This window comes from Falco biarmicus, chromosome 5 (genome assembly GCF_023638135.1).
Source record: "Falco biarmicus isolate bFalBia1 chromosome 5, bFalBia1.pri, whole genome shotgun sequence".
NCBI lineage: Eukaryota > Metazoa > Chordata > Aves > Falconiformes > Falconidae > Falco > Falco biarmicus.
In genome coordinates, this window is record NC_079292.1 from 35088373 (window position 1) to 35101792 (window position 13420).

At 40.3% G+C, this 13420-nt stretch overlaps 1 protein-coding gene across 3 annotated transcripts in view; it reads left to right on the forward strand.

Annotated features, from left to right (window-relative positions):
• Window positions 1-13420, forward strand: part of PTPRR (protein tyrosine phosphatase receptor type R) — a 148351-nt gene that overhangs the window by 71652 nt on the left and 63279 nt on the right. For all 3 annotated transcript variants that reach the window (XM_056341609.1, XM_056341610.1, XM_056341611.1), the window contains 3 exons: window positions 653-766; window positions 4111-4266; window positions 11714-11824. In XM_056341609.1, the coding sequence (XP_056197584.1) occupies window positions 653-766; window positions 4111-4266; window positions 11714-11824 (381 nt within the window). The remainder of the gene's footprint in view (window positions 1-652; window positions 767-4110; window positions 4267-11713; window positions 11825-13420) is intronic.

The window sequence follows — 13420 nt, forward strand, 5'->3', positions numbered from 1 at the left end:
TCCACTGACTTCACAGGAAAGATTTGAGCTTGAGAAAACATCTAAATTTCACTATGATTCTAAGACAAAGAAAATACTTCAGTGATATTGCTGGTATCTGCTGAGAAATATAGTGTTCTCTGACTCACATGAGGAAGTTTTAGGAAATGCAGGAATGTGGGATGTATCCAGAATGTTTCTTTTTTGATCTCAGAAACAGCTAATCAAAATTAAAATTGTATAATTTCACTATGTCTGACTCATTCTTCACTTGCAGGGAGAAACACTAAGATAATAAAGCAAACCTTCATTGAGTAAATCCGACATCTCATTCTTTAAAGGTGAATTGATGTTTAATGCTTGACTTTCATTTTTAATGTAGTAATTGTGTTATCTTGTAACTTGTCCAAGGAATTTAGCCAAAAAACCTCTGGAACCTACTTTGAATGTAGTTGAGGAAGGTAGTACTTTGCTAATGAGCAGCATTTAAGATGCTTGAATTTTCCTTTGGGCTTATTTTTGATTGCTATGTAACTAGATGGCACAGATTATTGTTCTGGGAAAAAAAACCCAAAACAACCAAACAACATTACCAAAGAGTCCCAGAGATCAGTCATCTTGAGAACTGAATGTGTTAAGCAAAGAGTTCATTTGAACTTGTTTCGTTTTTCAGACACTGCAAATGGATGTAAACAAGCTGAATATCACATTGCTTCGGATATTTCGACAGGGAGTGGCAGCAGCACTGGGACTGTTACCTCAGCAAATTCATATCAACAGACTTATTGTAAGTACCAAAGGGCTGTCTATAATAAAATGTACCTGGGCATTTTGAATTCTCTTAAATTTATTTTCCTGTCACTATGGAAAAGTACAATAAAATAGGACAGAAAAACACTTTTTTCCAATATTTTAACTGCGCTACAGAAAAATAGATCTCCATTACAAAATGATTTAAATTTTCTTTTGAAAGGAAACCATTCTTGGTTACAGTCTAAAAAAAAAATAAGTCAGATAAATCTCTTTTGCGTCCTATTCATAAGCAGATTGCTTATCCCTTAGTTTTCATTCGAATACAGTTCTACATCACATTCATTAAGAAACACTTATTTGCGTTTTGTTTCTCAAAGGTTGAATATTGCTCAAAAAATACATGTGATTCTCCCTTTCAAAGGCATCTTCACAACCAGACTTTCCATTAGTAAATTAAATGCCTTCTCACAATATTAATATTCATGCCTTGCTATTCAGCTATTAACAATATATGCTCACAAATTATCTCATAGACTACAGTATCATATTTGCAAAAGATGACGACAAATTTGCTTCTAGCAACAAAGGCTTTTTAAAAGCAGTTGTCATTGTATGGTTTTCTGATATGGTTAAGGGCATGCATTCTTAATCCTGTTCTCTTTTTATGACAGATTTACCGTGAAGCAAAAATACCCAACATCATGTGTGTATTGCTAGCATTCGGTTCACGTTGCAGAGGGAAGATTTATTTCATTTCATTCTACATGCACATTGAATATTAGGGAAGAAAACTGACAGGTTCAGCACAAAAGTATTTCCTGCCTTGATAGCTTGATAGGATTGTATACATCAAAAAGGATTAAAAACTCCTTCAAATAATGTGTCTGTGAGAAAAGATCACACAAGAAATATAGCGGAAAAGATCAATAGGAGTGCAATGCAGCCCTTTTCATGTTCGCCAGGGATGTCACTCATTCGTGACAAGTGATGCTAAATCTCCTTTGTCCCCTGTATTAACCAGAACGAAAAGCTGAAAGACATATTTAGAGAAAAGCACAATTAAATGAGAAATGTTCCAGACTTTGGGATGTGTATTTCAACATACTAAGTCACTCAGTAGTTTTCTTACTGTGCTCTGTGGAAATTCTGTAACTAAGCAGAAGAAATATGCTGTTTGTTCTACTGACTCCATAGCTTTTCCCTTTCTCCTCTCATTTGTGGTCTAAATGAAGAAGTAATGTCATTTTGCACCTGCATATAGCTCAGAATACAGTAAGTACTGTTAATTAATTAGTCTTCTTGACATCTGTAACAGTCTGCTATGAGTTAATATTTTAGTGATATAAGAAAGACAGCAAACTTTTGCCCTGTTTGCTCTAAAAAATCACATACAGTCAAAATTCACAGGGAAGAAAAATATATCTTAGGAGACATCCTCATTTCACATCCTTCTAACATGAGACAGTTCCTCTCATGCAGGGTACTGGCAAGCAAGTAGGGCACATAAAAATTAATCTCACCTTACTTCAGCCTGGTCTGTGCTACTCATTTAGGCTCCTTGTAAAAGCAATATAGAGAAGGATAACTGGAGGAGGAGAGGCACTGAGTTCCTGATTATTTTAGGATGGATTAAATCATTCTCTAGAGATGTCAGTCTCTCTCTGCTGACTTTGGAGGTAGTTTAGATGACTGAAATGAGGTAAGCTGGCTTCCTCCCAAGTGAGCAGCTCTCAGAAGTGATCAGGAGCCTTGCAGTCAGGATGTGGCTGGGTACAGGGAGAGCAGAGGGCCTGCTTGCCTCTTCTATATGACAACACATAGTGTGCCAGGAAATGTTAACTGGGCGTTTCCACTGTCTCCTTAACCTTCCCAGTAAATCCTTCTCCTATAAAAGCCTTTTAATGGGCAGAGGAACTCCTAAACAGAGGAGACATGAAACACTGGGAATGCTGCAACCCAACCAAGCCTTGCATTGTGCCTGCCACCTGCACCCAAAACCAGCCAGCTACCCATGTCAGAGACTGAGTAGGACTGTGGCCTTGCATCAGTTTCTTCAGCTTGACAAAAGTCTCTGCCTTGAACTGATGGTTCAGACCTGTAGGTATGTTTTCACCTCTTATAACCTTGCTGACCTGAATAGTCCCAGTGAAAAACGCCCAGTCCCACCAGTAGCCAATATCCTTACCAATCTCACTGAGTAGATGGAACAGCGGTGCATGTGAGAGCACAGAGGGCGGATTTAGGGCAAACATGTTTGAAAGCATCCCTTTCTGTGCAGCTCTACTTCTGAATGCAAAACTAGATATTTTAAGAATAGCAAAAGATGTCTTTTTCTTCACTTCAGTGAAGATAATGATGCACATTCAAGGTGATGGGAAGGAGATGGGGGAAATCAGGATTATCCTGGTCCGAACTGTTCTCTCCCATCCCACAAAGACGAATAGCAATTAACCAGACCGGTGAGGTTTTTGCCTGCACCGGCAGCAATGCAGGTAGTAGTTCCATGCTTACCTTGCATGTGTAGGAACCTCCAAAGTCTGGACTCTACATCATGGCTTCAGCTAAGCTGGCCATAGCCCTGGTTCCCACACCCAGTTTGGACACCCGCATTGTTTGGAGTGCCAGTCTCAGGTGCTTTTCTAGTCTATCACAAGCAGAGGAACCCTCTGGCAGTCTCTCCTTTTGCTCCTTGTGACAGAGTGAGCATCGTTGACATCTCTAATACAGCACACCTTGGGCTATCAAGACTGCATCAAAGACACCAGGGCAGGAATTAATAAAGGGGAGAGCAGGCATGCTCAGCTTACCCATTAAATGTAAACAGAACTTTTCTGGTCCTTTCATTTTATTGTGCCATTTTAAGGAGCAGCACTGCAGTCAACCAAAAGGACTTTATACGTTGTTGTGGTATGTGTCTGCAATGTGTTGACATGGGATTAGAAGGCAGTACCAAAACACCACAGCATTATAGTAAGCATTCCCATTGAAGGACCATCTTTAAAACAGGGCTGCATTTCAGCTCAGATCAGATAACTATCTGCTAAAATCCCTGCTGGCACTTTGCCCTTGACTTCATCCCGTGGCTCCTCCCTTCACCATGTTACATTGACCTGTCTTGTTTAATGGTACTAGACTCAGGAAAGGGGTACCTTGTCAACAGTGAATGACACAAAGCACACTTGCCCACATATAGTATTTGCATTTTCGTGCACAGTCAGCTGGGATTTAAGGAGTCAGGGAATAGATATACTGTCCTCACAGAGCAGGTTGCAGTCTTTATACTTCATGCTTTTGTTTTTGTAATTATAGTTACAATCTATAAACAGCAGAGATTATCTCAAACCCTTCCTATGATTCTGCATTTTTTTATTTTCCTAGGGGAAGAAGAACTGTGTGGAACTGTTTGTGTCCCCACTGAACAGAAAGCCAGGAATTTCTGAGGCACTCCCATCTGAAGAAGTGCTACGTTCCCTTAATATCAACATTTTGCATCAGAGTTTATCCCAGTTTGGAATAACAGAGGTCTCCCCTGAGGTTGGTTATCAATTTTCTAACCTGTAGTTTGTTACACATTATGCAGCTGTTATATCCCTGTTAGTTTTCAGGCTGAGGTACTCAAGCGTGAGGCAGGAAATGTATAAGCTAAGATGGCATTACTGCTATAAGGCAGTTATACAGCTAGCCCTGTTAAATTGCTTTAATAGTGCTTCATTAGGCTATTTAAGCATTAATATCCAGGTCCTCTTCACACAGCTGGGCTACCATTGAAATCGGAATTTAGATCCTAAGTGTGCATCAATTGCCTTAAAGGAAGTGGGCCCAAGGACTTTTTGTCTCTTAATGTGGGTTGGCAGGTATAACAATTTCAGTAGAGAGATAAATGAAATGCAGATGTCAGGTGTGAGCATCACTAGCTGTGTAACTTGTGTCTAACATGATTTTGAAAAACTGAATTTGTGCATTGTACCCATGTTTCTTTCAATTCTCGGGAGAAGTGAGAGACTTATTTTGTTTACCTGCTCCAAAGAGAAGGCAAAAATAAAATTTGTAGCTATTATTTGTATGACTACATCCATAGGTTTTTTTGAGAAAATAAAGAATCTATGTCAAAGCAGAGACTGCACTGCTGTCTCCACAGTGTCCCAGACATACCAGTGAGAGGGACATCTAATTCTGGGCTGACCACTTGAGCTATGCACAACAAATGAAAAAGCGAAGGCCTTTAGGAAAGGAAATCACTAAGCTCATGGACATGGTCACATCGCTTTGCATGTTATTTAGTTTCTTAGAAGAACCTTACCTGCATGTAAAGACCCTCAGAATCCAGTGTGAGGTCTGAATAACCTCAAAAACGTTATCAAGAATCAGCATTTTCCTTTGAATCTCCCATTTTCACGGAAGAGATGTTTATATCCAAAAATGCAGCAAAAAAAAGGAGAGGTTCTCATGAGCTGTGTTTCCTCCTATGGTAAAGAGTTCCTGTATTGTTTACATCCAAACCTATGTTGGAGCCATTGCTGAGTTAATACTGGGTGTTATGTTCATCTGTATTTCTACCGATTAGAAATGCTTCGCTTATTTTAAGTATTCTAACTCTGTTCAAGAATCTGGAAGACGTCTTTGGTACAAAAAATGAAATATAAAATCAAGGCCAGTTTAATGCAATTTTACCTGCTCTACTGCAGCAGCCTGCCACTATGAAAATGAAAGAATTCTCAGTTTTTAGCTGTTCTAATACAGAACAATTCAAGCAGTGCTGTCCAAACATCAGATCAGGTCTTTATATCGCCCATCAGTGACCTGAGCTAAGCTTCCTTTAGGTCAGAATTTCCTTTGTTACTGAAGCATATGAGTCTGACGGCTGTGATGGATGCAATTATCTGTTGCAAGTATTCCAGTTACAAATAATACTTCAGGCAGACATGGGACAAGAACATATATGAATAATAGATGAATGGAGAAACATCATCAAGCTATGAAGAAATGCTGGAAAAAACCACAGCACTGAACTCAAGATCTCAAGTTAGATACATTTCAATAATTTCAAGTGCTCAGATACTTGAATTTTCTCTCTGGAAAAAATGTAGACAAGCAGATGGAGTAATTTAGAAAAGATTAGAATGAAAGTTGCGCAGCTAACTCCTTTCATACTGTTGGAGGAGCAAGAGATTATTTTAATATTTTAGTTGTTAGCAGCATTTACAGCTGAGGACCTGATCCTGAAAAGATCATGGAACTTTACATTAATAGGCTTTTTTTTTTTAATCTTAATAAATTGTTTACATATGTAAGACTTCACAGAAAACAGCAGCTAAAAGACAACAACATATAATCTTTACTCAGCTACTAGTCAGTTGCTTACTCTTTTGTCAACTTGTTCTAAGAACAAATCATGCCAAAGTAACAGCAAAGAAAATAAAAACAGGCAGTTTAAGGCAGATACAGTTATACAAAGCTTTAAATAGCTTTGACATAATACTTCACCCCTTGTGTGTGCATATTCCTGAGCTATCAATCCTAATTAAATGATGAGCTATAAATTGTACACTCTTCCGCCATTAAGTCTGAATGTTTCACAACCAGTATTGTGTGTGTACTGTCAGTGTATCTGTGCAGTCAAGAAGCATTAATCGCACCTTTTAGTGGCTGACACAGGGGTGTTAGGGCTGGAATTTGTCTCGTTTTTCAGCTGCCTATTTCAGTATGAGCTGCCCTAAGGCTTGAAAGTCTACAGGCTCTCTCTACAGTAACCAGAGAGATACGTTCAGCAGGTGGTTCATTCCATCTCTGAGATACCTCTCCTGAGATTGCTTGGTTGACTCTTTTTAACAAGGCTTATCTTAAATTAGACCTCCAGCTGTAGAGGGTTAATGGTGGGGGGAAATACCCTGTCCTAAGAAACTTTACCAAGATTATGTAGGAAAACCCAAGATCTTTGCTCAAAGCCTCAGCCCATGCAATACCATGAACAGCAGAAGTCTCAGTGGATGTAGGTGGCTGGAACTATATTTCCATTTATCCTGGTAATAACTTGCCAGTTCAAAACTGCTGATGCATTAGTCACTGATTGGTCTATTTTCAATTAAATGGTCTGTCTCAGAATTCATATCCTGATTTCTTATTCTGCAGTAGCTGAAAGAGCAGATTTCCTATATGCCTTTGCTGCAGGAGCCACTTTGCTGCCTAGTGTGGAACAGGATATGCACCTATGGGAAAGTGAAAATTTAATTTGATGGTGGTGTTGTCATGTCAGGGATCCAGGGCAATATCTTCCATATGTCCTTTCTCTTCCAAAGGCCTCCTGCAATTGTAGCATTTGCTGGTTTATTATGGTCTAAAGCTTTGTCTGAAATGGGATTTAGGATTGTGTTCTGCTCCATGGCATGTCTCAGGGCCGGGAGCAGACTTCCCCAGAACAACCAGCCTAGCTGGTGCTTGGTGGGACTCAGTTCAATGACTCAGGCAGTCATTACAGTGTGGGAATCCTGACTTCCTCATGTCTTTAAATTGTGCTCAGAGAAAAAAAGAAAATACTACTGGATTTCAGAGCTTAGTAGAGCAGAGGAAAGCTTGAGATGGTTTTGATGCAGTAAGTAAGATACCATCTCTCAAAAACTGTCTTTTGAGAGATACGTTGTCAGCTGGGACATGTGGCACTGAAGGAGAGATTTCCAAAGTTGATGCCAAAATTATGCCATTCCAAAATGTACCATTACAGCCTCCTTGCACAAGGCTTCTGTTGGTTGCCTTTGAAGTGTGTGATATTAACTTCTTAGAGAAGAAATCAAAGGAAGCAATCATGCACTTAAAGCATGCAGAAACCCTATGTCATTGCAAGGACAAGTGATCAAAACCAACAGCTTAGAAATTACAGCAGCCTAGACCAACAGAGGCACCTGGGAACAAAGCAGAACACAAGGACGTGCTGCTGCAGTCAGGCAAGGCAGACATGGCCTTACGCCTGCGCGGGTGCACCCAGAGCGCCCGGTGGGGACCGGAGCCCTGCAGGCCTGCCGCCTTCGAGGTGAAATCACAACGCTTTATCGCACATGTCTGTAAGGTAGAGTCTTTGGGGAGGCTTTGTCATGGGCCACATGAAGTGCGTATTATCCAGCATCCTGGGAGTCTGAGAGGTCATGCACATTCCTGCATGTTTTCACTGGGAGTGGAAGTGATTTCTTGGCAGATTTTCCTAACCTACTTTAGCTAACATAGTTAAGCTAGCAGAAGAAGCAAAGCAGTTCAGTGTGAACTTCGATGAACCCTTTTTGATCATAAGTTCCATCCCCAGCTCCCTGTAAGCTTTCCTCTGAGCTCAGAACTACAGCTTGCCATGCTTTCATCAGGGTTTCAGCCCAAGGAACTAACTGGGGTTAACTTACCCAGTTTGAAAATTCACCTAATTTCCAGTGAAGACTTACCATTCCTGGCAGCTCCTGATACCTTGGCAGGATCTTTCAGTCACACACTTTACAGTGACTACTGTAGGTCAATGTCTCTCTTGTTATTATCAAAAGCTGGCTGCTCATTTTATTCATTTGTACAAATAGTCCACTAGTTTTCCATAATAAGACCAGAAAGGCCAGAGTGGATTTTTAATGACATTTTTATTAAAAAATAGGTTTATAAAAAGTATTTTCTAAACCCATTTGGGCCAGTTCAGAGCAAAGCACATATCTGTGCAGGCACTCATCAGTAAGGTTAGTGATAGCATGGGATTGTTAAGAATACATTCTTCCGAACTCAAATTATGCTGAATTTAAACTGTTTAAATTAACCTGGCTGATTCTGCCTGAATGATTCACCTGATTGTGGAGACTCCTTAGGAACGGAGTCAAACACTGGGCTATGATGCTTTTGATGCTATAAATAACAATGAGCCTGCCTCCTTGTAGCCAGGTTAGCTCTAGGACCTGATAGTTTCTGAACTACTGGAACGCTCCTGCCACCCCACCTGCTCTGACATTCCCCTGCCTTTATCAGCTGTGGCTTTTCACAGCTTAGTTTGAGTTTATCTTCCTGCCCTCTGATGGCAGGGGTACATTCCCACTCCTCAAAAGCTATCCGAAACTCTTGGTGGATTCTCAGGTAGGGAGATGTTCCTGACTGAGTGTGAGAAATGTGGAGTAACATCAGTCAGCTGAGACACAGCACACCTCCATGTGGGAGGCTCGTTGCCCGTGGTCATGAACAGGAGCCCTCTCTCTTTTTTGCTTTTCCCCTAGCGTCTGGCCACCCTGCAAGATTGTTTCTTGGGCATCAGCAATCTGTAGTGAGCGTGGCAGTTGCTGTCCCTCTTATCAGTTTTCCCAGACTGAGGAACAAAGTTCTGAATGAGCAGTACTGATGTTTCAGAAAGCAATTCCTTATCATGGGTGTGAGATGACTCAGTTACTGGAGGTCACAGCCTCTTCTGTCACTGGGGAGCAGGTTAAGCAATGGTTCTGCTGTCCTACAGTCAGATCTGGGGGAGAGATTTCCTTGGGTAGGTGAAGGTACTACTAAAGTGTTTCAAATTGGTGTGCAAGATGTGTTTAAGTTGTGGCATACATTTTTTACTCTTTTTACAGCATTTGTTAATACTCTTTGAACTTAATTTTTAGAGAGACAAATCAGGGAAAGATGTATCCTGAATATACATACCATTAGATAGACATCATAGAGATTAATTCTCTTAGACTCAGTTATGCATACAAAGTCTATTATAAAATATTTAAAGACTTTTGTGACACTAATGAATTACAGTTCATTTAAGTCTTTCACCCACTGAGTCAAAAAATCCCATTAGTTCTTCATTTACTTTTTAGTGTATTTGTCCTTTAAGTGAAGAGGTACAAACCCACTTCATTTACTCCCTTACAAAAGGTCAGCATGGCCAGTTCTCCTTCAGCTCCTGCTTTTTATCTAGGTTTCCTCCTGAGAAATCTGGAACGCTGGAAACCCATCAGGTAACCCACCCAGGGTCAAACAGTTTATAGCTAATGGGCCAGAGCTACAGCTGCTCCTTTTGCCATGGGATTCCCAAGGAGCTCCACAGGAGCATCCCGAGTGTGGAGCAGCTGCAGATTTGGGCTGTGAGCCAGCAGTGGGACCAGACTCCTGTGCTGTGAGCGCAGTGGAATAACCTTGCTGCGCTGAGGTAGCAGATTGCACGGAGAGCTGCACCCTGCTAGAGTGGCAGTGCTGTTGGAGTATGTCTAGGAACAATTTTTGCAGAAAAGTTTGGCAAGATTTCCAGCTTATCTTTGAAAGCCCTGATTTTTAAGTTGCTCACTAAACACCAGACTGACACTTATAAACCTTGTTAAACTGTCAATACCTGCAATACTTTTAAGCCCAGATCATGAAACACTGTGTGAACAAACACACACAGAGACACAGACACAGACAGACACAGACACAGACGCACACACACACTCTACAAGGTTTGTTTCTGTAGTTTAGCAGCAGAGGATGAAAGATTTCCATTCCGGTCCCTATGGTTATGACTTCCAAAGAAAACTCTTCTTTATTATGCCTTCTGTTCTGAAACAGTCAACTTGTCCTCTCTTCCCCAGGCCACGATCTCCTCCTCCTCCTCAGCAAGCCTTTCTACATGAATTCAGCTTCATGAGGACTTTCTGTGTTTGGGAGGCTGATGGACACAAGGAGTTTGCTTGATATATTGACTGTTCAAAAGAGCAGGCTAATGGGTACTTAAGCAGACTTTGGAGCATGAAGTACCCATGTAAAGTGCTAGACGGTCCCTGCAGTTACACAGGTCCAGTGAGCAGCCAGTCAGCTTTAAACGGAGTAACTCTTTCCTCTATAGAAACTCCCAGTCCTCTTACACAATGTTCCCAAAGGGGAAAAAAGGCCACCTTGAGATGGGAAGGAAAAACTCACTAGTTAAACAAGAAGTTTAATTAAAGCCATAGGGGATTTCAATGAAAGGGAAATGCCAAGACCAGCGGAAACCAGAATTTAAGAAACTAATTTTTACTCAGCCTTGAGAACTGTACTGAAAATACACAACTAAGAAAGGAAAACAAATAGCTGAAAATTGGGAAAGCAATGTCTACTGAACTGTGGTCACGGAAACACAAGACAACATACTTTATTCTGAATAATATATTGCAGTTAGACCAAGGAGACATGTGCCCTGTTTCTACTACAAATCTCTGTTTGGAAACTTAGTGAAATTCTGGTAATTTAATAGCCCAACCAAGTCCCCACACTGCAACAAAGACCCAAATAAATGATTTTACAATTATTATCACATAATCCCCAGGAGTTCCTCAGGAGTTCTGGAAATTTTGGTGTGCACAGATGTTTTAGAAATGTACTATCAGCAGGGACCCAAAGATAATGAGATCACTTTAAGAACGTTCAGAATTATAGATAGGTAGATAAGGAGATTACTTTCATCATAATGGTAATTTTTTACGTATGCACGTTTATGTGTGCATGTAATCTAAAGGTGACAGTGTCGGGGCTTCCCAGCTCACAAAGGCAAACCAGGAAATCAACCTGCTCGTTGTTCCTCCTGTGTCAAGTGTCAACATTCCCGATGCTGGTGCGTGGGTGCTGGGGCCGGAGATAAGCACTGGGGAGGAAGAGGCAGGACGGGAGCACTGCCCTTTTACCTGATGAGCCAGGTAGTTTCCAAGAAAGACCACGGGTCTTGTTTGCTTACCTTCAACCAGCCCGTGACTCCTGGTGAAGGATTATCTCAGCTGCCACAGAGAAGGTCTTAGATCATCTCACGTAGCATTAGGACCCCTGGGTCACACGCAGGCACACGGACCCACGGAGTGCAGGCAGGGTGCGTGGCTGAGGTGGGTGTGCAAATAGCAGTGTTCAGAGTGCCATATACTGTGCAATGTGAACTGTGACAAAGCTGAGGACTGGGTGATTAATGCCTGACAAGAGCTATTTAATCTGCGCACGCTGCTGTGTAACTTTTTTTCTTTTCCTCTTTCTGTTTTATTGTTTAAAAAAGAAAAATGTTTTGCAAGGCCAGCGTGAAGCAGACAAAATCTGGAGCAAAGAAGGATTTTATGCGGTTGTCATATTTCTCAGCATCTTTGTCATTCTAGTAACTTGTTTAATGGTAAGTTTCCTTTTTACCTTTTTTTGCTGTTCTTTACTCCATGCTTTTCTCAGTCTGAAGGATAGAGTCACACAATCTTTTCATGACAGTTGTTTTCTCAAAGCTACTGAAAACTCAGCTACAAAGTAAGAGTCGTTCAGTCTCATAATGCTGTGAAGCCAAAGTTTGAGGAACCAAATTTCTTGATATATTTTGAGTCCAATCGAAGAATGTAACTAGAAGGAAGCTGAAGAAATAAATAATGAACTCTTAAATCAGCAGAGCAATTGTGTAGTGATGTGAGTGATGGCATCTCAACCTGCTTACTAAGGTCCCAGGATTCCTGAAGCTCTGTTAGCTGCCTATATTTCAATTTTATTAGATAATCAAAACAACACCACATTGATACAATATTGTCAGTGCACAGTGTTAAGAGTGTATGTCAGTCAGTATTCGTGTGTCAAATATAAACATTTTAAAATTTTAAACTGAAATGATTAGTAAGTACATGAAAGAGTGATCACATTATGGACAGCTTTGCCATTCACGTTGTCCGATTTCAGTGGCCACATTTCTGGGCATTAGACATACTTCTAATACACTGAATATGAGATGTGCAAGGTTTGCACGAAAGATGAACAACACTACACCACCACTGACTTTCATAGGATAATTTCTGGATTTTTTCCAATGTTGTATCTCACATGTTTTCCTTCTCTGAATTGTATGTTTCTTCTGTAGTGCATAAATGAAAGGGTTTACTAAACTCCATGACAATTCTTAACATTTATGAACACATAATATTGGAGTCTTTTGAGATATTTTGCTCTCAAACACATTTAATCTTCTTTAAACTGGATGGATTTCCTGCTTGCAACCTTAAGATGGAAAGAATGTCTAAACTTAAGGTATTAATAAATGATGACATTTTTAACAAAATCTTGTTTAAGCTTTTAAAATCTCCCAAAGATTTGAAAAGCACTTATTTTTTCACAAACACTGTCGGTTCATGTAATTTCTACTGCCTAGTCATCTCCATTTCTCCATGCCATCTCAGTCAAAAATAGGAGAGTAATTCTAGAAGTACTTATTTTTACTCAAATTCTTTACTTTGGAGGAGCAGATATTTTGGTCATTACTGACTATTTAACTAGAAGGGTATAGAAAATGTTGTTTGTCCTTGTTCTGGAACTACACAATATTTTCATTAATTATTTGGAATGCAGAGATGGTATTTAGAATTGTAAGCATTGTGGAGGACAGTATCAGAACTTTAAATATTCGTAAGGTGCTGGAGAAAAGGTGGGAAGTAACAAGAACGCTGCTTGGCAGGGACAAGAGCTCTAATTGCGTGTATCAATACAACATAAGAAATACATGGCAAAGCAACAGTTCTGTAGGAAAGGTTCCAGCAGTACCACAGAGCAGACACTGAAGTAAATGAGTAACATCACCTTTTTGGAAAAAATATACTTCTTGCCCTGGGGTGTATACAAGAGGATAAGATCTCCAAGATCTGCATTCAGCTTGGCTCTGGTAATAATTTGCTTATTGCTACTCTTTCTCTGTGGTCTCTGTCAAATACCACACTTGTGAAAAATGTTGGGCAGTTGTAGT